At 37.2% G+C, this 27779-nt stretch overlaps 1 protein-coding gene and 1 long non-coding RNA gene across 5 annotated transcripts in view; one reads left to right on the top strand and one right to left on the bottom strand.

The window, feature by feature from the left end:
* Positions 1-428: 428 nt before the first annotated feature.
* LOC111869521 lies at positions 429-27779 on the top strand. 3 transcript variants are annotated; one of them, XR_002843681.2, is made up of 6 exons: positions 429-514; positions 8992-9097; positions 16526-16657; positions 20182-20280; positions 21790-21893; positions 27608-27779. It is a non-coding gene; the product is annotated as an uncharacterized LOC111869521 (long non-coding RNA). The 3 variants fall into 3 exon arrangements; XR_004513566.1 differs by lacking the exon at positions 27608-27779 and adding an exon at positions 25535-25569; XR_004513567.1 differs by lacking the exon at positions 429-514 and adding an exon at positions 5506-5732.
* Positions 467-27779, bottom strand: part of LOC111869520 (major facilitator superfamily domain-containing protein 6) — a 45680-nt gene continuing 18367 nt past the window's right edge. The window contains exons 3-11 of one of the 2 annotated variants that reach the window (XM_023861112.2): positions 22992-23483; positions 21807-21962; positions 17734-17847; positions 17420-17516; positions 17099-17260; positions 14186-14316; positions 11422-11593; positions 9856-9965; positions 467-4412 (exon numbers count right to left, since the gene is read on the bottom strand). In XM_023861112.2, coding sequence (XP_023716880.1) covers positions 4299-4412; positions 9856-9965; positions 11422-11593; positions 14186-14316; positions 17099-17260; positions 17420-17516; positions 17734-17847; positions 21807-21962; positions 22992-23483 — 1548 coding nt within the window. In that variant the 3' untranslated portion in view covers positions 467-4298. The remainder of the gene's footprint in view (positions 4413-9855; positions 9966-11421; positions 11594-14185; positions 14317-17098; positions 17261-17419; positions 17517-17733; positions 17848-21806; positions 21963-22991; positions 23484-27779) is intronic. The other variant, XM_023861113.2, reaches the window with a different exon arrangement.

The raw sequence follows: 27779 nt of genomic DNA, 5'->3' as shown, positions 1-27779 counted from the left end.
ATACCTTTGAGGCGTGGAAAAAACGATAGGATTACTGTGTGTGTTCCCAAGGAGACTATTTTGAAGGAGATGGCAGCCAAAATTGAGGAAGTTAAGCCAGCATTTCTTTTCTGACCTAGTCCAGGAACCTTTCAGTAGCACATCATAAGATATCTTATTGTAAGAAAGCTACTTGTTCAGAAGCTTGTAAACAGTTGTCAGTACAATCTTGTGAGCACTCAAAAGCGATACTTAGGAAAAACAACATTTCTGTTATATAATTTACATGACAAGTGTGAAGTTCTTTTGTCATGGTTAGTGGAAGTTACAGGTGTATGTTTTGTATCTATCTGCTGTGAATTTAGTCTCTTCACTAGATGAAGTGTGTTTATGTCCTGTTGCAGTGTAGGACCTACTTTTTTTGCTAGAGTTGATGATTGAGGAAACCACGGAATATCTGGTATAGCTGTGTGATTCAGAGGCTTCGTGAGGTTGAAGAAAATTTACTTCCATATATTTGAATCCTCAGCAACAGGTAGTACCATTCTTTTGGTCTTTTAGCACAAAAATCACATGGTTCTCTGTGTAGTTAGGAGAAGCAGAAACATTTTTGTGTTAAGTATTTCCTTCTTAACTGGCACAAATGTATGGAGCTGCTGAGTTCCATGTACAATTTCAGCTGTTGTAAATCAATTTGATAACAGAACCTCTTCTACCTTGTATTCATTTGGTGTAACAGAATCAAAATTGAGGTCGTGTATACTGGATTGAGCCCATTTATGTAGCTGTGAGATGTCATTATTTGGTCATTAAATGGTCAGTGCAAACTGACTTTTTCTGCAAACCTTTCTAGGGTGCCACCAACCACATCACAAGCACTCTTCCCTGGAATTCCACAAAGAGTGCCACTTTGCTGACACTCCAAATTCTTCAGTGTGGCACTTAATATTAGAACCTTTTTTTTTTTTTTTTTGCTTTTATGTGCCTATAAACATCATTTGAACACACATGATTTTTACATTTGCTCCGTACTGCAGCCAATCATGTATCTCTTTTATAAGTGGGCAGGAGCACACAGAACTGAATCACCAACTCACCACAAGCAAAAATCTCAAATATCAGGAGATAATAAATCATGCTCTAAGCATAAGAAGTGTCACTTTTGCCTCTCTCCTCTCCACTAATGCCAAGCTCACAAATCCATTGACATTTACCTCCATATTTTCTGTATGCTTTTTTGGCATGACATTTAAACACACATAATATGACCTTTACTTTGTATTTTTATTCTTCATATGAGAAAATTAGAAATGTGTGAAGCATTATTGTGAATTAACAGGAGATTTGAGGTTTTTGCAGCAGCAATGGAAGTTCAGATTGTTTGTTGTGGGTTATGACACCATGTAGTTTTGTAGGCATTGACCACAGTCGAAGTCAGTCTCTATATGTCCTGACTGAGAAAAACAAAGTGACAGGGTGAAGTAATATAAATTGTAAGTGGGAGCACTGCCTGGAGTACCAGGGTGTCATGGGTTGCAGGAATTGCACTAAATTACTTTTCTTGTAATACCATAACCATATTTTGCTTAAATATGGAGACTCCTAATGATATTGGCTCGCGCTCACACACTAGAGACACTAGAGGGGACCCAGAGGAATCCATACTGCTGCACCTAAACATCTCCCCAATCACATGTTTCTATAGAAGATGTGTCATTGTTGAGTGATGGTAACATACAGCATGTTGATATACTCTGTCCAGGTTTTTTTTTTCCCAGGAATTGGTGTCAGAAGAAAGAAAAACAGTAAAACCTCGCTAATCTAGGTGTTGGATAATCAGGATCAAAACATGAACAATTCTTATCCAAGTTGAATACATGCTTTAAAAGACACATGGGATTTAGGAGCAAGAGGAATTAGAGCAGGAGGAATTTTAGACTGTGTTGAGGGCAGCTGGAGAGACTGAACCCACACAGGAAAATATCCATGATTGGCTTCAGCTGGATGAGGGAGACACTGGATTTCAGCTTCTTGTCTTTTTATAATTTTTAAATAAAGGCTCTACAGTGATATTGTTTAATTAGTTTCATCAGCACTGCCTATATTATTAAATTTTCCATTTGTTTTCTAAGTTTTTTTATCCTGTAGGGCTATATGTTTTGCTTCATTAATCTGGATGACCTTTCTCCCCAATTAATCCAGATTAGCGAGAGTTTACTGTAATGTAATGTACACCAGTTTCTGTTGCATAATGAGTGAATGCATTTAAAAATTAAAATGGCAGTTACTAAACTGCTCATATAACATTCTCATTAACCGTAATAATGTATTCATAGGAAGTTATTAACATGTAATTTTTAAATTTCAGAAAACGTGCAGTGCATATTTACCATGGCAGTGATAACACACATCACACATAACTTAATGTTTAATTTGCAGTAGTGAAAACAACAGCAGGAAAAGCAACTTGAATTGTAATCATCCTTTCCGTATATGCGTGACACCATTTCTTCTGTTTATTAATGTCTCTTCTTGGAGCCAGAATTTTACCATTTATAGAGTCCAGTGTTATACTCTTGAAGGCTTACAATAGTTGATGCAGTATACAAAATGTTTGCACTGTTTCTGACACCAGAGATCTTTATCAACATATTTAGCATGGCAACCTTAAATTCTCTGTTAGAGATTACATATTTGATTGTTAATCTTCCTAAAAACATTTAATGTTCATTTAGGAGTCTCACATCTCCAGAGTTTGGTATTCAGATACAGTTTCCTCCATTTTTGTTTATTTTGTCAGTCCCTGCCAAGTAAAAAAGACACTATTTATAACAGACTCTCACTTTCCTGTAAGTGTACTAGCAGTATGATATCCCAGAAGCATAGAAAGGTTACAGTTCCCCTCCCCCACCCCCTTTTTTTTGCATGTTTATTGATCTGTGACAATGGATCCCTATTTAAGTGCTCACAGTGGTAAGATTCCTTGTAGAGGGTGAACGTATCAGTCTTGTGGGCTATCTGTTTGACCTTTCATTGTGCTTGTCACCCATCAATACATGAGTGGTTAATGCTAATTCCATTTTCATCTGTTATGAAAGTGATTACTCTCCACTGAAGTGCATCTTTGAATATTGAAGTGAATATAATCTAAGTAAGGGGGAAGACAGAGAGAGTAGTCACATGTCACATGCATACACACAAATATAACATACATACATTTCAGTTTCTTGTGTGAGCAGTGCTCAGTATGATTAACAACAGTAATTTTCCATAAATGTGTGCACTTCACTTATAAACAGGAGTATAATTGAAAACATCTCAATAGGTACATAGATTGTCCAGAAAGTAAAGACCGTTTGGTGATTAAATAAATGGATACAATTAAAGAAAATTTATTTTATATCACTGTTACAGACCTTAAATCGTTTTCCTACATAATCCCCATGAAGATTCAGGCATTTATTTCTCATATTGTATGTCTAGTTTCTGTATGCCTGCATCATAAAAGACTGCCGCCAGTCTGTTGAACCAGTGTTCACTTCTTCAAATGTGTGAACAAGTGAAAATCACTTGGAGCCAGGTCCAGACTGTAGGAAAGATGTAAAAAAACGTTCCAGGCAAAGTCAGCAAATAGGGCATGTGTGCTAGCCGTCTTTGCTTTCTGGATGACCCTCATAATATTACAGCCATGATAGAGTAAAGGAGAATGGATAGGTAGCACATATACTGCGCATGGGAGAAATGAAAAATTTGTTGCTGGAAACCTGTGGATCACTTGGATGATCTAGGTATGACTGGAAGGGTGATATTAAAATGGATCTTAAAGAAACGGTGTGAGGGTACGGGAGGGATTATTCTGGTATAGGATAGGTTCCAGTGACTAAGGTAATGAATGTCTGGGTTTCATGAAAGGCAAGGAACTTCTTCACCAGCTGAATGACTGTCAGCTTCTCAAGAAGGACTCTGTTTCTTGACTTAGAGAAAAGAAAATTCCAGTTTACATGCTTAAATATAGTGCAAAATGCACTTACAAGTCTTGAGTATTGTGGCTGCATGGAAAACTGCATTTCAGTCCTTCAGACATCATATTCCCACAGAACTAGTTGACCTTAAAGACTAAATAAATGATACTGAGATTACTGAGTCCATTTTGAGAACTCCTGCCTGGCAAGGGCTCAGACTGTTTTCTTTCCCTTGTATATTAGAAACAAAATTCTTTTGTTTAAGGGCTACACTTTACCACTGAGGCTGTCAGAGCAAAATTAAATATGTATGCTGCATGGTACTCTTGAGGGGCTGAATTGAAGGGTGATGAAATTTCACCAGTCATAGGAGTCATGTTCATGATGAAGTCCAGGTTGCTGGGTGTGCAGTTGTGTTGGAGCTGGTGGGGCCTTCATGTGTTCGTACTGGGCCAGCACTTCAGTATACATCTGTCACACACACAAATAAAATGATTTTGATTGTTATCATTGTAGTGGCTAATTGAATGCTAAACGCAATCCACCAGTTAAACTGGAACTGTAGTAACTCAAATTCCATTCACATAATCGTGCTTTGGCTTGGAAGGCTCCCTCATCGTCCTATTGTACATGTTTCACAATTCTTGTTTTGTTTTTTTTAGTCCTTATCCTATAGTGTCATGAAGACAGTCACTACACCAAACACATTGAGGTTTAGGCTATATATTTTTTTTTTGTGTTTTAAGTCATCTAATGAATGAGTTACGTAAGTCACATTGCAGTTCACTAAAATTTTGAATGACATTCAGGTTGCCAGGGTTCTTGATATCAGCTGCCTCTTTTGCAGTTGGCCATTCTTTACTTGTAACTACACTTTCCACTTGCTGGAAAGGAAGTTTTTTATATCAACAGTGGAACATGTATAGGAATCATGTCATAGTGTGGGTAGTAACATACTACCAGACCACTAAAACTAGAGAGGGAATGTGTATGTATATGTGTCATGTAGAGCCATTGTTATGCAATGACTGCAAGATGGGTGGATATACCAGACTTGTTTCTGGGCAACTCCCCTTGCTAGGCAGCAGATTCTTAATAATGCAACAGTTGGACTACAATAATGGAAAAGGTGTGTTTTGTGGTCCATGTTGAGATGTTACGTGCAAGGTACAGTCACTTGAGAGCCAGTTCTCTACAGAAGTCACATGGTGAAGAGAAGGCAAGGAGGGTGGTGTGAAATGGTGCCGAGTTAGTTGCAAGAATGCTCAGTTGAAAATCCAGCCATGAAGAAAAGACTTTATATGATATGTGGAGCATATAATTCCCTGGAGACTGTAATAGACTGAGGCCACAAGTCTGTATGTGTCAGTGATCTGTAAAGTCAGAGAGGCAGTTCAGTTGTGGGATATTTGCCAAACAGTAATGATATGAGCACAGAAGAATCTCCATTGTTAGGACCCTTTACCAGGAAGTGACCAGTGAAAGCAAACTGAGAGGACTTAGCATGTGCTGCAGTAATTTGTAAAGTGTTTGGATTAGGAAAGACCACGACATAGGTGGGTGGACAATATTAAAATGGATACTAGAGAGAGAGGATGGCATGGATTGGATTGATCTGGCTCAGGATATGGATATTTGCCAAACAGTAATGATGTGAGCACAGAAGAATCTCCGTTGTTAAGACCCATTACCAGGAAACGACCAGTGAAAGTAAACTGACTTAGCAAGTGTTGTATTACTCTGTAAAGTGTGTTGATTAGGAGAGAGACCACTAAGAAGACCAAGACATAGGTGGGTGGACAATATTAAAATGGCTATTAGAGAGAGAGAGGATGGAATGTTATGGATTGGGTTGATCTGGCTCAGGATAGGGACCAGTGGAGGGCTCTTTTGAACAAGGCAATGAACCTTAAGGTTCTGCAAATGCTGGGAAGTTCTTGAGAAGCTGCACAATCGGCAGCTTCTCAAGAAGGGCTCAGCTCCATGTGTGAGTGGATTAGCAATAGCATTATAGTTACTTGTAGTTACGAGTGGTGTGTATAAGTGGCAAATAAACTGAGTCACCAATCAAATCCTGTCTATAGTCATACGCATACTGCGGACCAATATATACACGAGGGTAAGTCAATAAGTAAGTTACAAATGGATATAGAACTTAAACAAATAAGAGTACTGATTTTAAAAATGCTTTTATTTCTCAACATAATCTCCCTGTACATTGAGGCACTTGTTCCATCATTACACAAGCCCCTGAAAACCAGCAGAATAAAATTCTTTGGGCTACTGTCGGAACCAGGCATGTTACTGTTGCATGACAACGTGTGTCCTCATATTGCCAACAAGACAAATGAGAAGCTGCGAAATTTCAAGTGAAAAGTCCTCGAGCATCCTCTGTATAGCCCCGACCTCGCTTCAAGACTTCTATTTGTTCGGCCCTCTTAAACATCATCTTTCAGCTGAACATTTTCCCAACAATAAAGCTGCAGAAAGGGAAGTCACTGCCTGGTTCAAACAGCAGCCCAAAGAATTTTATGCTGCTGGTTTTCTGGGGCTTGTGAAATGATGGAACAAGTGCCTCAGTGTACAGGAAGATTATGTTGAGAAATAAAAGCATTTTTCAAATCAGTACTCTTATTTGTTTAAGTTCTATATCCATTTGTAACTTACTTATTGAGAGAGAGAGAGAATGGGGGGCTCATGTTATATAGGCCTATATAAAAGTTTTTCCTCTAATCATTAGACCTGTAGTGTTTTCTCTGTTCAGTGTTCATATTCTTGTGGTTTATTTAATGGCATTCTTAATAGCTCAGGTTGTACAGTGAAGAGTTCTGTCTTCTGGATAACCATATAGTCTGCTGCAAGTCAACTGACATTTTGGAGGAACATGTCTTCAGGGTCGAAGATTAAGCCAAACAAGAAACCAGCATGGAGCAGGTAGCAAGCAGAGCTGTACTTGCTGTCTGCTGTTGACTTTCAACAAACTACACGGCATTATATCCCAGAAGGCAGAACTTTTCACGGCCACTGCTGTGAGAATCTCAAATCCTATCATCATATACTGTTGGATGATTTGATGTTAACTGAATATGATTTGGAAAGGGTATGGAAGGAAGCAATCATGGTCTAATCTGAGATCTGTCTTGCTAGGAGTTGCTGAGGAAAACAGTGAGCAGCCTTTGTTATGGTAGCCAGTCCCTGAACTGTGATTTTAACCCAGATCTGAAATGAAGCAGGAGTGTTAGCCACTCAACTGCAAATACAGTATGTGCCAAAAACTGCAGTACTGAAATGAAAAGACAAACAGTATTACCTTGTTGTCATCTGTGAGTTTATTTCTCCTGAAAGAAACTAACGTACACACTATTAGCATGTTGATTTATCATGGTACGCATAGTGTTCATATTGTTCACACAGATTCTCAATCATATCTTGGAACAAAGGTTGCTGCAGACTCCTGCAAAAGGAGACGATTTGCTCATGTAATGCAGACACTGTTCCTGGTGGCTCTTCACAGTTGAACACACTCTCCTTTAACATTCCCCACAAGCAGGCATCAGGTGGTGTAAGTTTGGGGGAATGGGATGGGTATGGGAAGTCAGTACCACATGAAATTATTCGCCCTGGAAAGTTTTCCTGCAGCATGGCTAGAGATTCTCGAGCAGTATGGCTGGTCACCCTGTCCTGTTGATACCACTGTCTATGCATGTGAAGGCCCCATGCATGACAGAACCTTCTAAAATCCTGAAGAAATGGACCGATCACCATGACCCCATAGTGTTCTTGGGTGACGGTAAGCGTATTGCCTTCCTCATCCTCAATGAAATAGGGGCCTAATATACTGTGTGCTGAGGCAGCACACCATATCGTCACATGTGTACTATGTAACGGTTTCTGGACAATAACATCTGGCCGCTCAAAACCAAGGAAGTGAGTTGTCTTGTGTTTGATGTAGCCATCCAAGTGAATGTGACTTTCATCAGAGAACCACACATTTCTTTAGAAATCTGGATCCTTGTACATCATGGCCAAAAATGTTCCATAATACACCATCCTGGCTCACATATCTTACTCTGTGAAGCGTTATCCAACCTGTATCCAGTACGGAAATCGGCCTATGTCCTTAAACGATCGGCGAACGGATGTATCACTGACATTCAGTTTCAAGGCCGTTTGTCATAGACTTCATTGGGGCAAATGCAGCACCTGCTGAAGAACATGTGCGTGATTCTCTTTTGTCAAAACAGTTACTGGTTGACCAGACTTCCCCTTCCATTGACCCAGTACACTACCAGAACGGCGAAATTTCGTAACAGTAGACAGCATAACTGTGTTACTTGGTGCCGTCTTATTAAATCTCTCTTGGAATTGTTCTGTCACCTTTTTCAAACTCTGCCCCTCTTCATGACCACTTATGTATGAGCGAAAATAATACTCAACTATGAATACTTTTTCCTCCATTGAGAGACCCATTTCCAACAACAACTGCACAACACAACTTCCTTTTCACTACTGGGACCACGCACGGCTGGAGCTATGCCCCATTGACAAACGCACATGCATGTTCGAGATGTGTGAGTTTCACTACTGCATTTTTGGCACATACTGTATATCTCTAATGTTGTCTGACATTTTGCTTGCACTTACTAGCTGAATTTACTGTGTCCACAGTGTCTCTTAACTTCTTGTGTGCCAGACTAGGGAGGCAGATAGATGCACTGCTTGGTTGAGTCTCCAAAATTGTGCTTTTGCTTAAAATATGTCACTATGAGAAAGAGAGAGAATATGAGTCTGTTCAGTGTGTAGGTCACACTCTACTGCTGCTACATAGTAGTTGAGTATTGTTTTTATTCATCTGTGTAATATTCAGTATTGTTACGTAGAGTAAATAGTGCAGTCTCTCATGGTATTATTAAATGTATTTATTTTGAAAACTGAAGATGATGTATAGCAGTTAAGAGATGCTTCACCAAATTGTGACTTGTTGTGAGATTGATACAATTTTTATTCAAGATTTACTAAAAACAACTTTTTATAGGAATAAATTTTACAGAGAATCTGAAAATGGCAAAGGACAGGAGAGACTGCCCATTGGCATTGCTAATACTTTGAATGACATCTTTGATATTCAGATGGCTTCAGAATGTTCCAGTGTTCAGGTACGCTTTTGATTATTTGTTGGTTTTTACTGATGTTGGATGCTGACTGAAGTCCTGGTGGTCTCTTTAATCATGTGCTGTAAGATTTTGTATGCAGTGTGATGGAAGCTTGTAACTTCTCTAGGCAACAGTTAAAACTGTTTCTGACATATGCAGTCAGTGGTAACAGAAATTTTAAAATGCATCTCCCAGCTAATCTATTAATAAAAAATATCTTCTTGCCAAAATCATGTAAGAAATTGTTCTTATATTGAAATGTTACTCTGAAAGCACAGATACATATATATTATTGCAGGAAGATTACTTAAAAAGGTGTCATGCCTCATATTTTCCAGTTTCTGCTCAGATCCTAGACCAGGAGTCCATTTTCTTCATCCATTAACATGCTCAACTTGTAGTTGTAACATAATTAGACCAAATGTAAGTACAAATAATGGATGGTAAATTCTAACCTTGCATAACTATAAATAATTTGTTACAAAAAAAAAGATTGATGATTTTGGACAGAAGATGTTATTACAAATATGAAGCTAGGCAGACTGAATTCTGAAGTACTGTTAATGCCATGTTTAAGAAGAGATATACTCTGCAAACATACCCATCACTGTAAATCCCAAATGGTGATGAAGGTTAATGGATAGTACAGCATAGTAATGTACAAAGTTAAGAGACTGCTCCTTTTTATTCTGTTGTGTCAGACTGACATTTGGAAGAACCAGTCTCCGAATAGTATTGTATGTAAGTCCAACATTTCTTACCTGGAAATTGCGTCTGATATATTCTTCTTTTGTGTCCCCTTGCCTATAGCTGTAGTTATAGTCGCCTCCTCCCCCACCACCGTTTTGAAGAAATGGATTTGTGGTGCCTCCTGTTGGGCAAGTGAACTATTTTAGACATGCTTTCTTTAATGAAGCAATTGATGTGGATTGAATGAGGGAGCTGTAGAATGACAGTAGGACTGCAGGATATTGGGTTGCCTGCACAGGTTGTGATAAGAAGGTATTCTGTAGAAAGAAGAACAGTTGCCATAGTATATAATTGAAAGGAAAGCTTATGTGAAATAAATAATGGGAATTAAATGAGATTAGTAAACTTCATCACATTAAAGAATTATTACCAAAATCATGTTGTGTGATACATGTTTCATGATGGGAAGACACGTAACAGTGATATTCAGATATGATAGGTATTTGATAATACAGAGTTCATCTTTGATACTGCCTGCAACATTAATGACCAAAAAACATGTAGTGTGCACTAATTTTATATGAACTACTGGGCAGTGTAGACTTTCAACATGATACCAACATAAAATCTTGAGCAGATTTGCATTTGTGGAGGGCACTGCTTCGAAATATGCCATCACAAGGCCTGGAATTTGATGGAACACATCAGCATTTGGTCTAGGCCAATGATGTTTTAATATGCAGGGGAAAAAAACAATCACAGAAGCTTGAACACTCTCAGGAGATCAGTGTGGAAGAAGTCGTAGAGAAAGCTTATTGTATGTTATTTGTCAGATTGCTAGAATGCAGGACCATTTAAATGTAAATGTAAGTAATAAATCCTTACAAAATATGGCACTTCAAATATTTAGGACTAACAGTCACAAATGAAAAGTAATATTCACAAAGAACTTAAGAAGACTGAGTTGATCTCTCTGAATGCTTACCATCACTAAGTTCAGAATCTTTTGTCTGCTCCGGCCTAGAAAACCGAGATTAAGAGCCATGGGGAGACGCTGACCATGTGACATCCTCCATCTGCTAAGTTGGCACTAACTTCACCGACAGGCAGCAGTTGCTCACTTGGTATAGTTCTCTTGTGACCAAAGCCACAGATTTCGTTTTGTTTGTTTGTTTGTTTTGGATCTGTGTTAAAATCCTATCCAGTGGTGGCATTTGGTGTTAGCTGCTGGGTTTTATGAGATATTTACATTTTAAACTAAATCTTTTCACATTCAAATTCATCAGTTTACAAAATATATATCATAGCCTTTAATTCATTTCACTTAGTGGTGTTTCCTCATCTTGTGATATAATGTAACTGAATGAAGATATCTGTAGAAAGAAGTAGTGGTACTTGCCAAATTTTGAAGTGCTCTTGCAGTTCTGATATTTATTGAGCTGTTCAGCAGATTGTTTATGGAAGTGTTGTCCCACTGAGGATGGTGTATGAAAATATTAAGAACATGGCAGTTGTCCACTTGAGGTGACATTAAGAAATACAGCCTGTTGTTTGTCAGCAAAACTGTCTGTTGGAGTCACACAGAATGAACATGTCAAGTTATGCTTTATATGAGAATAATCACCCTAGTGACTAACCTCTACCTTGTTGACCAGGAATATCAAGGTTTCCACCAGTTGTCTGATACGTGGCACCATAGCTTGATTGGTCAGACCCAGCTAGCTCATGGAGACGACTGCTAGATAATGCCCGTGGTATTGGATTGCTCGGAACTCCATGTGGAGCTAAATGTGCTGTTTCTTCTGCCACCTATGCAACAGAGATATTATTTCATGCTTTTCAAATCCAATATCAAAATTCATTACCATGCCATAGACAATATACACAGTACCAAAGGGTGCAAAAGATAGTGAGGTGTCTCACAAAGCCTCTACTGTCCTAGATCTGTTGTCATCTTCCTCTTGCACTACAGTTCTCATCTGTTGGATAAAATAGTTATTGCATCTGGATTGTCTAAGAGAAATCAGCACATTTTTTATATACATAACAGAACTGTTCCTTGTTATTTTACTGGATACTTGCAAATTGATTTCTTGGACCTTGTTCCTTGGTGTGCCCTGTTCTCGCTGACAAGGCTCTAGTAAAAAATTTATCACTTTAAATCATTTCAGTACAGGTGCAGTTTAGGAAGCTTATATTACTGTTTCATTGACTTGCCTATACATGCATAATAAAGTTTTCCCTGTTGTATTTAAGGATCCTCTTGCATTAATATATATGTTACACAAAATATAATTCCATCAGCAATGTAACTATTTCCATTACTCCTTCCCTTCACAACCTGTTTCACCACAAACGGCCATCATCAGGTGTCTCAGCTATGCCAAAACTGTTACATTGTATAGAATGTCCACTTTTTCTCATCATATATAACTATGAAAAGAATTTGCAATTTCCAGTGTATTGGAAACCCACACAAACTGACATTATAATACCAAATAGCTCATGCCATCCATATGAGTAAAAGCTCTTGGGTATTAACTACATATTAAATTGATTGCATATGTATCCAGTAACAGAAGAAGCAAAGGATGAGAAAAGAATATCAGAAACTTACTACACAGTAATGAGTACACAAATTTAATTAGTAAACCACCCCCCTCAGCAAATACAGAAACAAACTACACATGCTGACTCACAGCACCAAAATCAAAGTTGGCTACCTTTACCTACAGCAGCAAAGAAGTAAGAGAGATTACAAAGCTTCTTCAGGACATGCGATTAAAAGTAGCCTTCTGCACACAGAACACAATACAGTACAATACAATACGATACAAAGCCACGGCCACAAACAGATAAGTACTGTAGAAGTGGCATTTACCAAATGAAATGCCTAGATTGTCCACTGAGGTATGTTGGAAAAATGGGAAGAACATTCAATACCAGCTATAAAAAACATATTCATGACACTAGTAGTAACAACAGTAACTCTGGATACTCAAACTATATATTGAACACTGGAGATACATAAGGAACAATAGCAGATACCATGGGAATTATAACAGGGAGAAAAGAAAAATATTAGAATACATTGGAAAAGTATCACATTAATGAAATCAGTAGGGATAATCTGCATATGAACGATATATTGATACAACCCCATATTTGAAGCATTACACAAGATTTACACAAGATGACAATACACACACCCTTCCCCCTACTCCCCTCCAACCTGGTACATTATAAATACAGGAGTAAGCACACTACATATGCATAACATCCACACAAGGGATGACAACACCATATGCAGGTGGAGAGAACGATATACAAGCAAGGAGCAAAGTGAGTACATAAAATTAAACAAACATAACATAACACTAGAGACAGTAAATCATACGTGATAGCAATATGTGGGTTCTTACATATTGTAGATGTAACCCCAGAAATGGGCTTATGTATGGAAAACAACATGCAAACACCCAGGCAGCTACAGTATAAAAATCCAGAGAGAGAGGGATGTTGAACTATATCGCTTGAACAAGTGGATGATGCCCCTAGTAGAGGTATAAAAAAGAATTTTATAAATTTTAACCGAAAAAGTTAATGAATTAAATTTAAGTAAATTACAGCATTTGGTATTTTAACTAATATGAACTAAGTTATCAATCATAACATCCAAGATTTTAAATCATGATATACCACAGTTATATGTAATGAGAAAAATGGACATTCTGTAGTGTGGAACAGTTTTGGCATAGCTGAGACACTGATGATGGTCCTTTGGGGCTGAAATGTGAAGGGAAGGAGTGATGAAAGTAGTTGCACTGTTGACAGAATTATATTGTTTGTTATAAAGTTCTGCCCTGCTGTTACTCAGCAAGTATTGAAAGGAAGTAAGTAGGTGATTAGCTGTTCCCAGAACTTCCTGTTAAAATCAGATGTTAGAGACTTTTGCTAAAAGTTGCTAGGTAGTTCTGATTTTCATCGGTATTGAACCATAACAAAGCATACTTTACTTAAGATCAAATGAAGTAATTTTCACATGTATCATAAACTTTTAATCAAATTTTGGTGTAATCCAATCTAATATGTCAAATTTATTAAAATGTAATGAAGATATACTTAAAAATGTGAAATCAAAGGGAAAATACTGTGACTCCATGTTCATGTGACTTTTAGTCTGTTGAATATGTCACCTGCAAAATGTCTCAGTTCTCATCTTTCTTTACTTCTGACTTGTGGTCACTTATCTAAATACCAGTGAGCAGTGTTTAATACGCATGACACCACTCAAATAGGCTGTTTCATTGTGTGCAAAATAACCATTATTCGTTTTAATAACCAAATGTATGCCTTGAAAGAAGGGCTTGTGGAGTGGGTCCATCGACTGCTTGTATTTACCTGGTGGGGGTCCTCTGCGGCTGGTAACTCGGACACGAAACCAGTTTCCTTACGATAAAAGTTGATGAACACAAATGCTGCTAACACCAGTGCACACATGAAGCCATAGCCCCGGAATGTAGCCGTGGTTCCTGTGAACACAGATATTGTTGAGTCCGTACTTCTAAAAATGTTTACCAGTCATGATTCAAATTTAAAAATAATGCATAATTTTTTCTGAAGATAGTGAAAGATTCAGTATAAACCTGATGCCTGATATCACAAAGTGACTGTCGCATAGCAGAACACTTAAAAATATGTCCCTTTGAAGTTACGTACTCATATATCTAAGAAACTATAAAGTAAAGAATGCTGTCTTCTGGGATGTGGCATTGTGTAGATATTGTGTTAACTGATGTTCCTCTGAAACGTTGCTTAACACAATATCTACATGGCACCATGTCCAAGAAGACAACATTCTTCATAGTCACCACTGTGAAAACCTGAAATCTTACACTTATAAAGTAGCTCTCATTTAATGAAACTTTAACCATCTGATTGAACCTTATATTACACTCGGTTTCATTCTTATTAATTTTCCTCTATAAACACACAAAAATACTCACTTAAGCGCTTAACAGAATGTTATGTCTGTGGATATCTTTTGTGTGTGTGAAAATACTGGCAGAACCTCATACTTAAAACAGGACGGTACTTGAATTAATTGTAAGTAAACTGAAGTTGAATTTCCAGTTTCTGTGTCACAAGGGTGAGTCAGAAAGTATCCACAATGTGTCTGTTAAAATTAACACAACAGCAATATGTAACTCACAGAGGCATAATTTTTTAACATAGTCACCACACTTTTCAGTATACATGGACCAGCACTGCATATACTTACGTATGCCATTAGAAAATAATGTTTTTCACCATCTGGCAAGTGACATGTATCATCTCCTTATGGGATTCTCCACCTGACTAAATGACACTTCAAGATCCAATGTTGCTTTGTTTCCTTGTTTTTCACTCAAATTTGTAATAACAAATATGATTTTAAAAAGGCCTATCTGAATTGTTTCTGGTGATACCATTTAAACTGTATCTCTTATCCTGATTCTTTCATGAAGTATAGAAACAGACTCAGGAACTTTGATTGAAGAAGATGCAACAGCTTCTTATTGCATCAAGAGTTCAACTTCACGCACTTATACTGCCCTGACCCATGGGTTGAATTGCATTTGGTGTTTGGTGGGAATCACGCAACTCATATGCTGGGCAGATCCATATGAGTATGGTGTGTCACACTGTCCAAATGCAAGAAAACATTAGAGTTCACTGGTTCATCTTTGCATCAAATCCTGGCAGTCACTCCTTCATTTTTGTCATGATTTGTTTTATTGTGAACTTACTTATCCATTTCACTAGCTTCATTCATTTTAACTCTAGTATAGAGGTCAAGCACTGTCTTCTTACAGCAATGGTTACATGGTTCAATCAAATGGAAAAGTGTTTACCCTCAAAGGAAATTCCAAGTTTCTAGATGTTGGTAGTTACTGGAGCTGGAGGTTGACAATTGTTGGGAATTACATGAAAACAAAAAAATTGTTATCAGACCGATTGTAACATATTTAGTACCATGTAGTGTCCTTTCCTTTCTGCTGTTTCTCCCTCCTCATATACTGTACCTTCCTCCACTCTCTTCCTCCCCTCCTTCCTTGATCTGGCCCCTTGCTCCTGTCATCTAGGACTCATATCTCCTCAGCAGTTGGACATGCAATATTCCTGGCATCTGAATTTAATTTTATTTGCGTGGCTACAGAAATGTGATATGGCAGAGCTTCCCTGTTCTGTACTGTACTTCTGGTTTTATTTTAGTTTTAATATATTTGTTAACTATCTTTTNAAGAATCTCCTTCTCAAGATTGACAGGTGGCACAAGTTCAGCCCCCTTCAAGAAAGACAATAGGAGAAATGACACGAACCTACTTGGTTTATAAATTTTAACTTAAACAACAAAGTTTTAAAAACTTTAACCAGGAAAGCTGCTGTGATTGTGGAAATTTTGGATTTTGTGTATATTGTGTATTCCAGGCATTGTGTGTGTATGTAATTTAGCATTCAGAACACCTATTGTGATAGTAGTTTCCAAATAAGTATCGATGTTCCCTCTGAAGATGATCCGTAAGGATCAAAACATGTAAGGGTGCTAAGTTTTCAAGTAGTAAAACTTAAATAGTCACACTGGATGGAGTTTTTTGTCTTTGTAATGTTTAAGGTTATTTATATGGCTTTTTAGTTCAATAACGAAGTTCTATACACAAAAATCACTGTTTCAGAAATGGGTTTTGTTTCTGTCTTCAGATGGAGAGCATATGAAGAAATTCTGCTTTGCTGAGCCCCTGCGAAGACCTACTGCTGTAACCTGGTGCAGGGTATTCTTCATGTTCTTACATCATTCTGCCAGTTTTCAGGTTTCTTTAGTCTGTTTCTGAGGTATGTTAGAAATTTTAAAGGTGTTGATACTGCCAAAGTTTTATTTCATGATGGGTTGATTGTGCTCTCTGTGACATGTGATAAGTTGATGACATGTCACCATAATACAGTTTACCATTCAATGTTAAAAATTATGTTCGTAGTTAATACAGAGTACCTGATAATTTCAAGTTCTTAAAACCAGCATAAGGTATGTTTTCCTGGGAAGCGCACCTCTGCAAGCACTGAAAGGTCACTGCCATCCTACATAGTCATATATTATTGAAGTTACACCATTATGTTGACTTAAAAGTTTATAGTATAGTATAGTATATTAAATCAGTAAACATTAAAAATAATAATGTGGGAAGAGAATGAACTTATAGATAATCCAGAGTTGAATATAAAAGTACACATCTAGAATTGTATTGGATATATTTTCTCAACTCTTATTGTGATTACCGAAGTAGTTAACAAAGATTCCTCCAATGACAGCTCCACATCCTCGACCCAGACCATGATGAATTCCTTGTAACACGCCTTGCGCCGAGCTGCGCAACTGTTGGGGTGTGTTATGTGCAATATAGGAACAGCATGCAGCCCACACTGCAGCATGAGTGATGCCTGTAAAATGGCATTACAACTAAGAAATATGTTCTGTTTTAAAACACACACCTTATGCAGTGGTGATGAACTTTTGAGTTCCATAAGAAGAGGTGGATAATTCTCAGCTTTTATACCCTGGAGTCAGTTAAAATACTGTTGAACTTCTTTAATACTTACCTTGCATGAATTCAAAAGGCAGAACCCACCATGGATTTTTTAACCAGGAAATGTAGAGGAAACGTAGAACATTTCCTGTTAGCCCCAGACACAATACCTGGAATAATATTTGGAAGTATATTAGATTATATATAACTTTGTTTCATTTCGAATTTTCAAAGAGGTGAGTTTTATATACTTGCAAGAAGGTGAAACTCAGATAACTAAGTAGTAATGATAGTTTGGCCCTATTTTGCACATGGACTAATAATTTGAATTTGCTCTATATCACATTACCCTAAACGTACATTAGAGCAGACATATAATATCTGTACCTTCACGTGACCAATCTGTTTGATGAGTCGAAAACTGAAGAAGTAAGCAAAGATTTCAGATATATGATTGATGACTGATGCTACACCAAACAGTGTTGGAGATCCTCCATAGTCCTGAAAAATAATATGCTTGTTTAAGCACTGGTTATCTTCAGTGGGTCCTTTATTAGAATACAGTAATAGAAGGAGTACATGACAGTTGCCTTGTAATTATATGCATGGTAACAACACTAGGATTTTTAATTTGGAGACCTCAGACAGGTGGTAATTCTTCTTCAAATAACGTAGAGAATTTCTACAGTTCTTTTTAGGTATAGTGTAGAATATCAAAACAATGAGTGAAATTAAATTATATGAATAATAAATATTATTCCAATTGGGAATCTGTTGGATGTGGAGTGCCTAAGGGTTCAGTGTTTACTGTTTAATATATACATAAATGATTTCACCATTGAAATAAGTAAAATCTCTGAAGTTTTTATGTTTGCAGGTGACACAGATATTCTTTGCACAGCTAAAGACTACTATAATTTAAAAACAAAATTAGAAGTTGTTTTTAATCATATGTTTATGTGGTTTCAAAACAATCAACTTGTGTTAAATCTGGATAAAACAAAAATTATAATATTCACCCCCAAAGCAGCTATGAGCTACCCACTTCATACACTATTTTCTAACAAAGCTCTGAAAGAAGTAGAAATTATAAAATTTCTTGGTCTGCAGCTTGACAACCATCTGACTTGTAAGGGACATATAGATCATTTGCTTTGTAATTTGAGCACAAATGGTTTTTTAATGTGAAAAGTATCTTATATATTAAATATTAATAATCTTAAAGCTGTATATTATGCACATTATCATTCATTGGTGAAATATGTAATAATATATTGGGGAAATACATCTGACAGTCATAAGGTCTTTGTTATGCAAAAGAAAATAATAAGAATAATGATGGGAGTGGGCCCAACTCAAACATGTAGAGACTTATTTAAAAAGCTTGACATACTACCAATCCCATGTGTGTATTTGCTCTCATTGATGACATTTGTTGTTAATAATGTGGATAAGTTTCAGACCAATAACTCTGTATGTAATTGGTACAAGAAGGAATGACCACTTTCATGTACCTACAACACATTTATTGTCCTATCAGAGAGGGGTGTATTATTCAGGTGTCAGCTATTTAACACTGCCATCAAATAGCACAGTTTTAAAAAAATGATAAAAAGAATTTAATTTTGTTTTACAAAATTATTTACAAAGTAATGTATTTTACTCTATTGATGAATTTGTAGAGCATGCAAGGGGCTCAAATGTTAGGAGTTAATAAATGGTCTGTGTGCTTGTATTATATGTTGTTGAGACTTGCTTGTTGTATGTGTGGCAGTATGTATGATGTCTGTGTTTGTTATGAATTTTAATATGTTATAATGAAATTGTATTGATGATATGGCTGGTCAATGTATGTATAATGGTAGGGAATGCAATTGCGCCACATGTAGTTGTTATGGTTGGAAAGAAGGTGACTGTGGTGTTTCCACAGCCCACGTGGGATGTCTTGACAACTTGTGCTGTCTGCGTGAGGCCTGATTATTTACTATATTTGACCAAGGATGTATGTTGTGTGGTCATCATGAATTTGTAATGTATGACATATATTATATCTGGCCCTTTGTGGAGGTTAATTGGATTGATGAAAATTTAAATGTAAATGTAAACTGTAGGCACTGATTCTTAATTTTACAAAAGTTATACATTCCTTGCAAGTTATTCTTGAAGAGGAAATTCAGTGAAGTATCATGATATAAAAGCATTAGGGTCTTGTGGCATGAGGTGGTACAAAGTTTTCGTTGAAAGACTGCATTGTCTGACTTATGCTGTCAGCCTGATCCTTAGCTATCATCTACCAAGAGAATGAATTCTTGTGTTGTGGCTAATGTAGTGCAATTATAAACATTGACACTCATTTCTTTCATCACAGTAGATGCTCAAAAGTGACCACCTTCTTACTGTTCTTACACGAATTTAAAGTCTCTTGATGAGATTGTTTATTATTGGCTCCATCACCACAATTTGTGTATAAACTTTATATAATATTTTACGACAGATTTCAGCTCTTTATGGCCATCATCAAATAAAATATTTACACTCACGTTCTACTTTCCTGCTATTGTACCCCTACATTGGCCGATGTTTAAATCTGGGTGAGGTTATACATGTTATTTACCAATATTAATGCTAATGTATAAACTGTATGCAAAATATTAATATGAAAATGTTAAATAAAGTGTTTTTTGTTGTAGTTGTTGTTATTGAAATTGTGTTATTTTTGTGATCACAGTAAAGGTGGTCTTCTCTTGCATTATCTTGTGTTGGTTTTGTAGATTACATGTTCCACTTAAGACATATATGTTGTTTTGCATGTTTCTGTTTTGTGTTCTGTTGTAGGTTGAGCTTGTTGTGGAAGTTGTTCATACTCACTATGATGCTGGAATACAATATTCATAATTATTTGACACTAGTTTTAGTCTACTGGCCCTGATAGAGGTAATTGTCATCCAAATATTATGCTTAAGTTTATCCACTCCTTCCATTCCTGGTCTTCCTCCATAGTCCTTGTTAATCTTAAACCCCTACTGCATGCCTACAACCCACACTCATGACTTATCACCCACCCTCCTCGGTTCTCTGCCCACCACACACACCTGTGACTTCTCTCTCTCATGTTCCCATATGTACCAACCAGCCCTTTCAAGAGCCAAACCTAGTCACACTTCTGTTTCCTATTGGTCAACCTTGGCTATCTTAAAAAGCAAGTGGGAACTAATGGACTGGCTTCCAAGGTCCTGTCTGTCTCTGCATGATTCCATATTTTTGCAAGACATGCACTCTCCTTGCTGGCTGCTTCATATCAGTTTCTTGCTTGCCTTACTTCTTCTTACTCAAGATGGAGGCTGCATGTTCCTCCTAAATGTCATTTGACTTTTAATGTACCACATGGCATTGTATCCCAGAATATAAGAACTCCTCATAACCCCTGTTGTTAGAACGTTAAATCCTATATAGTATGGTGTGAATGTTTGTTGTAAGATCATGAAAACTGTATAACTTTGGCTTTCAGGAATAAGCCATGTAGAATGCTGCTTGGCTGATTACAAAAAGTTAAAGCTGTACACCATGTCAGTAGTATTCCCAAATGTTTTTCATGTATCACTTTCTGTACCTACTTGGTATATCCCGGAAAACATATGGGTTCAGTGCTGCACAGTGTTTGTTACATCCATGTGTTTTCTGGGCTCTATGACAGTTTTTTCATATAGTTCTTATGTTTATCAGTAGGTGGCAGCACCATAAGAAATAATTCATCACTGCTGCCTTGGTGCAAGAACCATGAATGCTGTATGTTAGGGAATACAAAATGACATTTGAAATCACCACTTAATCATCACCATCATTCGCAAAAGGGCCCTTTTTGAGTCACAGCCTTCCTTAGAAGATTCTGCCAAATATGATCTGGTTTTCGCTTTTTTGTATTTCACAACAATAATTTTTTACAGAGCAAGGTCATCAGGCTTGTGTGCAACCCCAACTTGGAGGACTAGGTCCCTGTATTTATGTCCCCAGTGACATGGTGGCCCAGTTATACCCCCAGGCACTGGGTTCCCTTTCTGTCACATTCTGCGATTCACAGGGTTACAGTGGAGGTATTCTGACCTACATCCACACGGAGAGATATCGCCACTTAAGGGGCTACATTCCCACTGTGAAAACCTAAGGACAAGGATTATTAAATTAGCTGGATTTGTGTTTCAGTTGATTGCCTGTGCGAGCAGACAGGAGAGAACTAATCATTTTGTGTACAGGAGAATATGAGTTGAACTGTTTTGATGTTGGAATGAGTAACTAACTGAATTACCTATGGACTTCCCACAGGAACATGAAGCCAAAGTTAAGTTGCAGCCAAGGAAATGTATTATAAAATTAGTGAACAGTTTTTTCTTCCATGATAGTCTGCTAATTATAAAGAAAGCGCTTAGAATTTAGTTAATTTTACAGATTTACATTTGACTGACCTGGAGATGCCAGAAGAGGAAAGTAAAGATGAGACCAATGCCAAATCCCATGAACCAAGATACAAAGAGGAATGAACCACACTTAAGGTTGGCAAATTGCTTCAAAACTGTGACCCACTCAGGAATTTCTCGTGTTGTCTGTGCGAACATCTTTGTCTGTAGAAAGAGAACAGTATTATTGCATGAAGTCGACATGAATATGCCTGGAACACAGTGAGTGACATGGTCCATACCTTCAGAAACAGTACCAACGAAGAAGATTGAACACACACATATGCATGAATTCTTCATTTATAAATCATAAATCGCAGTTTATAGCCCTGACAATAGAATGTATGCATTTTATCTTTCACATGCAACGTGGAGTATGTATTGTAACAGTCTTCACTGCTTGCATTCAGTTGTGTATCATGATTGGTGGTATTTGGCCGTCAACACAGCAGTAAAAGTAAACCAATCAAGCTGCTCGCTTTGGTTTCATTTGATAGTTGATACATGTTTCAGTCCACATTTGTGACTATCTCCAGGCAGTCTCATCAAATATGTCAAAGTGTGAAGTTTAGGGAATCATAATTGTAACCTTCTACATTCTAAAGGAATGTAACATTCTGTTGCAAATTTGTACAGTTTTTCTTATACAAATTGATGACTCTGAATAGACATTCCAATGAAACACTTTTGTCTCATTCCAGATTCTATTAAAATTCATGTACCTAGCTACTGTCATGTTCTTGTAATGTTAAAGAATATTCCATAATTATAGTCAGTTAATTTTGTTCAAGATATTATTTAATTTGCAATTAAATAAATCATTTTACAGTCCATTTCATGACAAGCTCACTGACAGAACCCTATCTCTCCACCTTCTATTTTTACAAAATATCTCCACTTATGGCTTCTAGAAGATTCATTAATAATTCAATGCCCCCACAGAAATGAGATGGGCAAGGCAAGTAGCTCATATGAGAGAGGTGAAATAAACCTGAAAGGAAATACTGACTGGTGAGGCAGGGGCATGTTTTAAGGATAATATTAGGATTGATCCTAGAAAAATGGGTTGCACAGGTATAAATTTGATTCTTCTGTCTCAGGGTGGTGTCCAGTGGCAGGCTTTTGTTATCACAGTAATGAATATTTTTTGACCTACCAGAGAAGTTTCCAGGTCCAGGATCACATATATCTTACCTGCAGCTGGGGTGGAGCTGGCTTGGCTGGTATAGGCAAGCTGTTGGTGTCTGCCAGCTGTGGCAGATTTAGCTGTTGGGCCAGCTGCTGTTGCATTGCATCTTCATGTGAGAGCTCTGGAGGCTGCTTTTCCTGTGTACTTTGTTCTGGTTCTGGAGGAAAATCATATCTGAAGGTGATCTGTGTTGCTGTTATTAATGCAGCACCCATCAGCACTGAGAATGTGGCGAAACAAATGGTGTAGTTCTTCTCTTTAGCATCTGGGCCACATGGATGTTCTGGGAATGAAGTAGAATGGTCAAGAGCAATACCAACAAAGAACATGGCAAGCCCCCATCCGAGAGATCCAAACATGCGCTGATGTCCATAACGGTCAGCATCTTCACCCAGAATGGTGATAACAGCTGAGTCAGCCAGTGTGATAGCTGGGGCACTGAAGAATTCTCCTATCAGCACCAGAAGGAGGAGCAGAAAGAAGACTTTCTGAATATCCTGTGCAAAGACAAACAATTTGTGATATTTTATGATTCTTTTATTGTTTTTGTTGCTTACCAACAGCCTGTCACTGGAAACTCTGAAATTCTGAAGACCTCTAATCAATCCTGATATGGCTTAGTTACTAAAAATGTGATGTGTGTTAAGAAACAGTTATGTGGATTGTATTTACATCATGCCTCCCTCTGCCCCATCTGAGAAATATATAAATAAGTTCATCATATTGGATTAATTAATACATCAACGTCTTTAAAAATCTGTCATATACCCCTAATGTTTTCAATGTTATTAATATCAAAACAGAGCCAAAAGTAAACCATACTTAATGTTGTGGTCTGTTGGGGTATGACACCATGTATGTGGGTATATGTTTTCTTCAGGATTTAATTAGCTCTGCTTGGAAAGGGGATGGTTGTGCATAAGGGATAAAGAAATTGGGAACTTTTGCTCTTCTGTCTGTGCCCCACAGAAGGGCCGCTGTTGCTCTTTCTTCCTTCTGTCCTTGAGTATTTCCTCTTCCCATGGCCTTTGTTCCCATTTGCCAGTCTTGGTAATCCTTCTCGTCCTCTAATCTGTTCATATTTGTAACTGACCATTCTCCATGACCTGTTCCCATTTCCCCTTCTTCTGTTGTTTATAACTAGATTAGTGCCCCATACATACCCCTTTATGATATATATTCAATAAGGCAGTCTTAGCTGGTAAATTTCCCTTACATATGAAATACTCGATTGTAACTCCTATATGCAAGAAAGACGCTAAGAAGAACTGTGCAAATTATAGACCAATTTCATTGTTAACTTCATGTTCCAAGGTGTTTGAAAAAATAATATTTAGAAGATTATTGACACATGTTCGTGCTTGTGATATCCTTGTCAATGAACAATTTGGGTTTCACCCCAAACTATCCACTAAAACAGCGTCATATAACTTAATATAATTTTAGTAGCTATTAACAATAAAAAAAAGTATGTGGAATTTTCTTCGATTTTGAGAAAGCTTTTGATTGCATAATTCACGAAATACTTTTATATAAACTTGAATTTTATGATATAACTGACAATGTATATATGTTATTATAATCGTATCTCCAGAATCGATATGAGAGGGTGGTAATTAAAAATGGACCCTTTGATAGGAGTAAATCAGATTGGGGGCTGGTCAAACATGGTGTTCCCCAGGGATCTATCCTGGTACCATTACTTTTCCTACTATATATCAACGACCTACCTTTATCTATAAAATATCTGAACATTAATGTAAACCCCCAACCAATTTTATTTGTGGATGATACTAGCGTAATCGTCAGTAATCAAAGCAATACTGTACTAGGAAATAACTTTAAGTCAGTCTTCACCAGTGTGACGAAATGGTTTAATGCAAATTTACTCTCATTAAATCTGAACAAAACCTATTGAATGGGATTCCACTCTAAATATATTATTAATTCCAAAATACAAATTCAATATAACAACAAAATTATTGCCAATACTACTGAACTAAAGTTTCTTGGGCTAGTACTTCACAATACTATGTCTTGGAAGAGTCACATCAATATGTTGACTTCCAAATTAAACAAAGCATGTTATATTGCAAGAGCAATCAGACCTTTCTTATCGTTAAATTCCATAAAGCTAATCTATCATGCTTATTTTCATTCAGTTATAACATATGGATTAATTTTCTGGTGAAATTCTTCCCACAGTATCAATATTTTCAAACTCCAAAAGTGAATGGTTAGAATACTAATGGAAGGAAGACCCAGGGATTCGTGCAGAAAATTTTTTAAAATCTTAAATATACTACCTCTAGCATCTCAGTACATACTCTCCTTGGCTCTGTTTATCATTACCAATAAATCACTGTTTAGACAAAATTCTGAAATTCATAATTTTAATACCAGGAATAATTCTAATTTTTATCAAGTAACGACTCACTTGACGATGTTTCATAAAAGTCCTGACTACGCAGGCTTTAAGATATATAACCATCTTCCAGCCGATATTATGGAATTGGCATGTGATACAAAAAAAACTCCTTTATTTTAGTCTGCAAGTGAACGATATCGACCGAGCAACCACCGCTTGTCGACGAAGTTCAGTGCTAACTTTTGCGGATAGAGGGTGCCACGTGGTCAGCGCAACGAATCCCCACGGCCGTTAATTTCTGGTTTCTAGACCGGAGCCGCTGTTTCCTTGAAATAGCTCTTCAATTATCATGTGATATCAAAAGCTTTAAAAAGCATTAAATATTATTTGCATGAACATTCTTTTTGTACTGTGAATGAATTTTTATGCATAAAACTAGATAAATATTTCTGATGGTAATAGTAATATCATTGTATCAATACTATTCTATTATTTTTATTTTATTTTTTTCTTTACAAAATCTTAATGATTGCATATCTTATTATTATTAATATTATATTATCTTGTATTCGTTTTTTACTTTTCTATATCCAATGGTTGTACCAGTATGGATCAACAGAAATAAAACAAAATAAAAAAAAACTAGCCACTTTCCCAACTTTGATTACTTGAACCCTGAAGATGAAGGCAGTATGTTCTTTGGAAACAGCATCCACCTACCACACTGTATGATACCATAGCCCAGACAACCACAGCATGGATCTTCACTTCTTTGAGAACCTCAGATTGTGTAGTGTGAAGCCTCTTGCCCAAATCCCCTTCACTATGTTTGCCATTTGTTTGTGCCATCAGTACATTTCATGTTAATGCTGTTTGTAAGAAGCACCCGTCATATTTTGCTACTTATCCATTTGCTTTCAATTCTTGATGTAACCTCTGACACATGTCAATGCCTTCTGTCTTTGTTTGCACAATGAGGTGGCTCAAAGTTGTGATGTGGAGATATCCCATATTTACACATTTATGAGTCACTTTTGGCTTATGTCAGATTTAAGTATTAATTATTGATTAAAATACTGGAATAGTTCAGACAATATAATGTCTAGGCCATGGGCTGGATGTTTGATGAATCTGGGTTCAATTCCTGGTAGGGGCCAGGAAGAGTTATGTCTTCTGGGGTGTAATACCATGTAGTCTATTGGAAGTCAACCAACATGTTGGAGAAACATCTTGCTTCCCTCTTCAGGGTTAAAGAATAAGCCAAGCAAGAACCCGGCTTGAAGCATTATATCCCAGAAGACAGAACACTTCAAGTTATCATTTGTTTTGGAAGATTCCTTTCCAAGCCAGATCAAACATGTGGCTACAACAGGATTTTGCTCTGCCTCACTTGGATCAACAAGTACAAGAACAGTTTGCATGTGAGAATGGTTATGGAGGACCACAGGTTCGGCCTAATTATTGACTAGAGCTCACTCTTCTTGACTGTTTCTTGGGGTATACATGTAGGAGTTTGTTTATCAAGATAAATGTAGAAAAGAGATAAACTGTTGTGGAACATCATGGATACTGCCAACAAACAGAATCCTGAGGGCATATGAAAGTCAACAAATCTTGTTATAAAACGGGCAAGATTGTATCTGTGCAGTGCAGGAGGTCATTTCAAACAGCAGCTAGCATAGATCAGTAATGAGAATGAATGTGTATGTAGATCATAACGTAACAAAATAAAATTTTTTACACAGAGATTCCCTTGATTTGTCACAGATTTTAATCAGTAGATCTGTAATGGTCAGATGATTAATGAATAATGAACTTGGAAGGATGTGGACTGAGGCAGTCATCTGATTTGAGGCATTTGCCATGAAAGACTGAGGAAAACCATGACAAACCTCAGTTGGTGTCCCAGCTGAGATTCAAACCACACATCTCCCAAATACAAATGACAATCATTACTGTTTGCTCAGTGGCCCAAATCTGTTAGTGTACTTCTTGAGATACATGTGTTGTCATGTGTCAGGGAGAGTTGGCAGTTCCCTAATGTACATTGCTTGATCTGGTGGCCACAGAAGTGCATTGAAAAGGTCTCTACTGTGTAAAAAGTTTTCAACTGATATGTAAAAGGAGACAATACATCCATGTTGCTGCCCATCTACAAAGAAACCCTGTACCCTTTACCCATCAAACCTGCCAGGTACCTACAAGTGTTGACTTTTGAAAGAAAATATTTTCATGATCTCTTTCTCTGTTCAGATGGCGTGAGACTTAGCCTCTTGGCAGTTTGGCTGTAAATGGCTCATTATACCTGCCCCAGATGATTTGTGCAAGAAAATGGACCATTTGGTATGAGAATTGACGAGAGAAATTAAACTACTCAGAGGAATCCTACCCCAATGCCACTTTTTCCACCATAAATTTAACTTGA

This window comes from Cryptotermes secundus, unplaced genomic scaffold (assembly GCF_002891405.2).
Source record: "Cryptotermes secundus unplaced genomic scaffold, Csec_1.0 scaffold10, whole genome shotgun sequence".
NCBI classification, from domain to species: Eukaryota; Metazoa; Arthropoda; class Insecta; order Blattodea; family Kalotermitidae; genus Cryptotermes; species Cryptotermes secundus.
The sequence above is the reverse complement of the archived record's forward strand: the minus strand, read 5'-3'. Positions and strand labels throughout refer to the sequence as shown.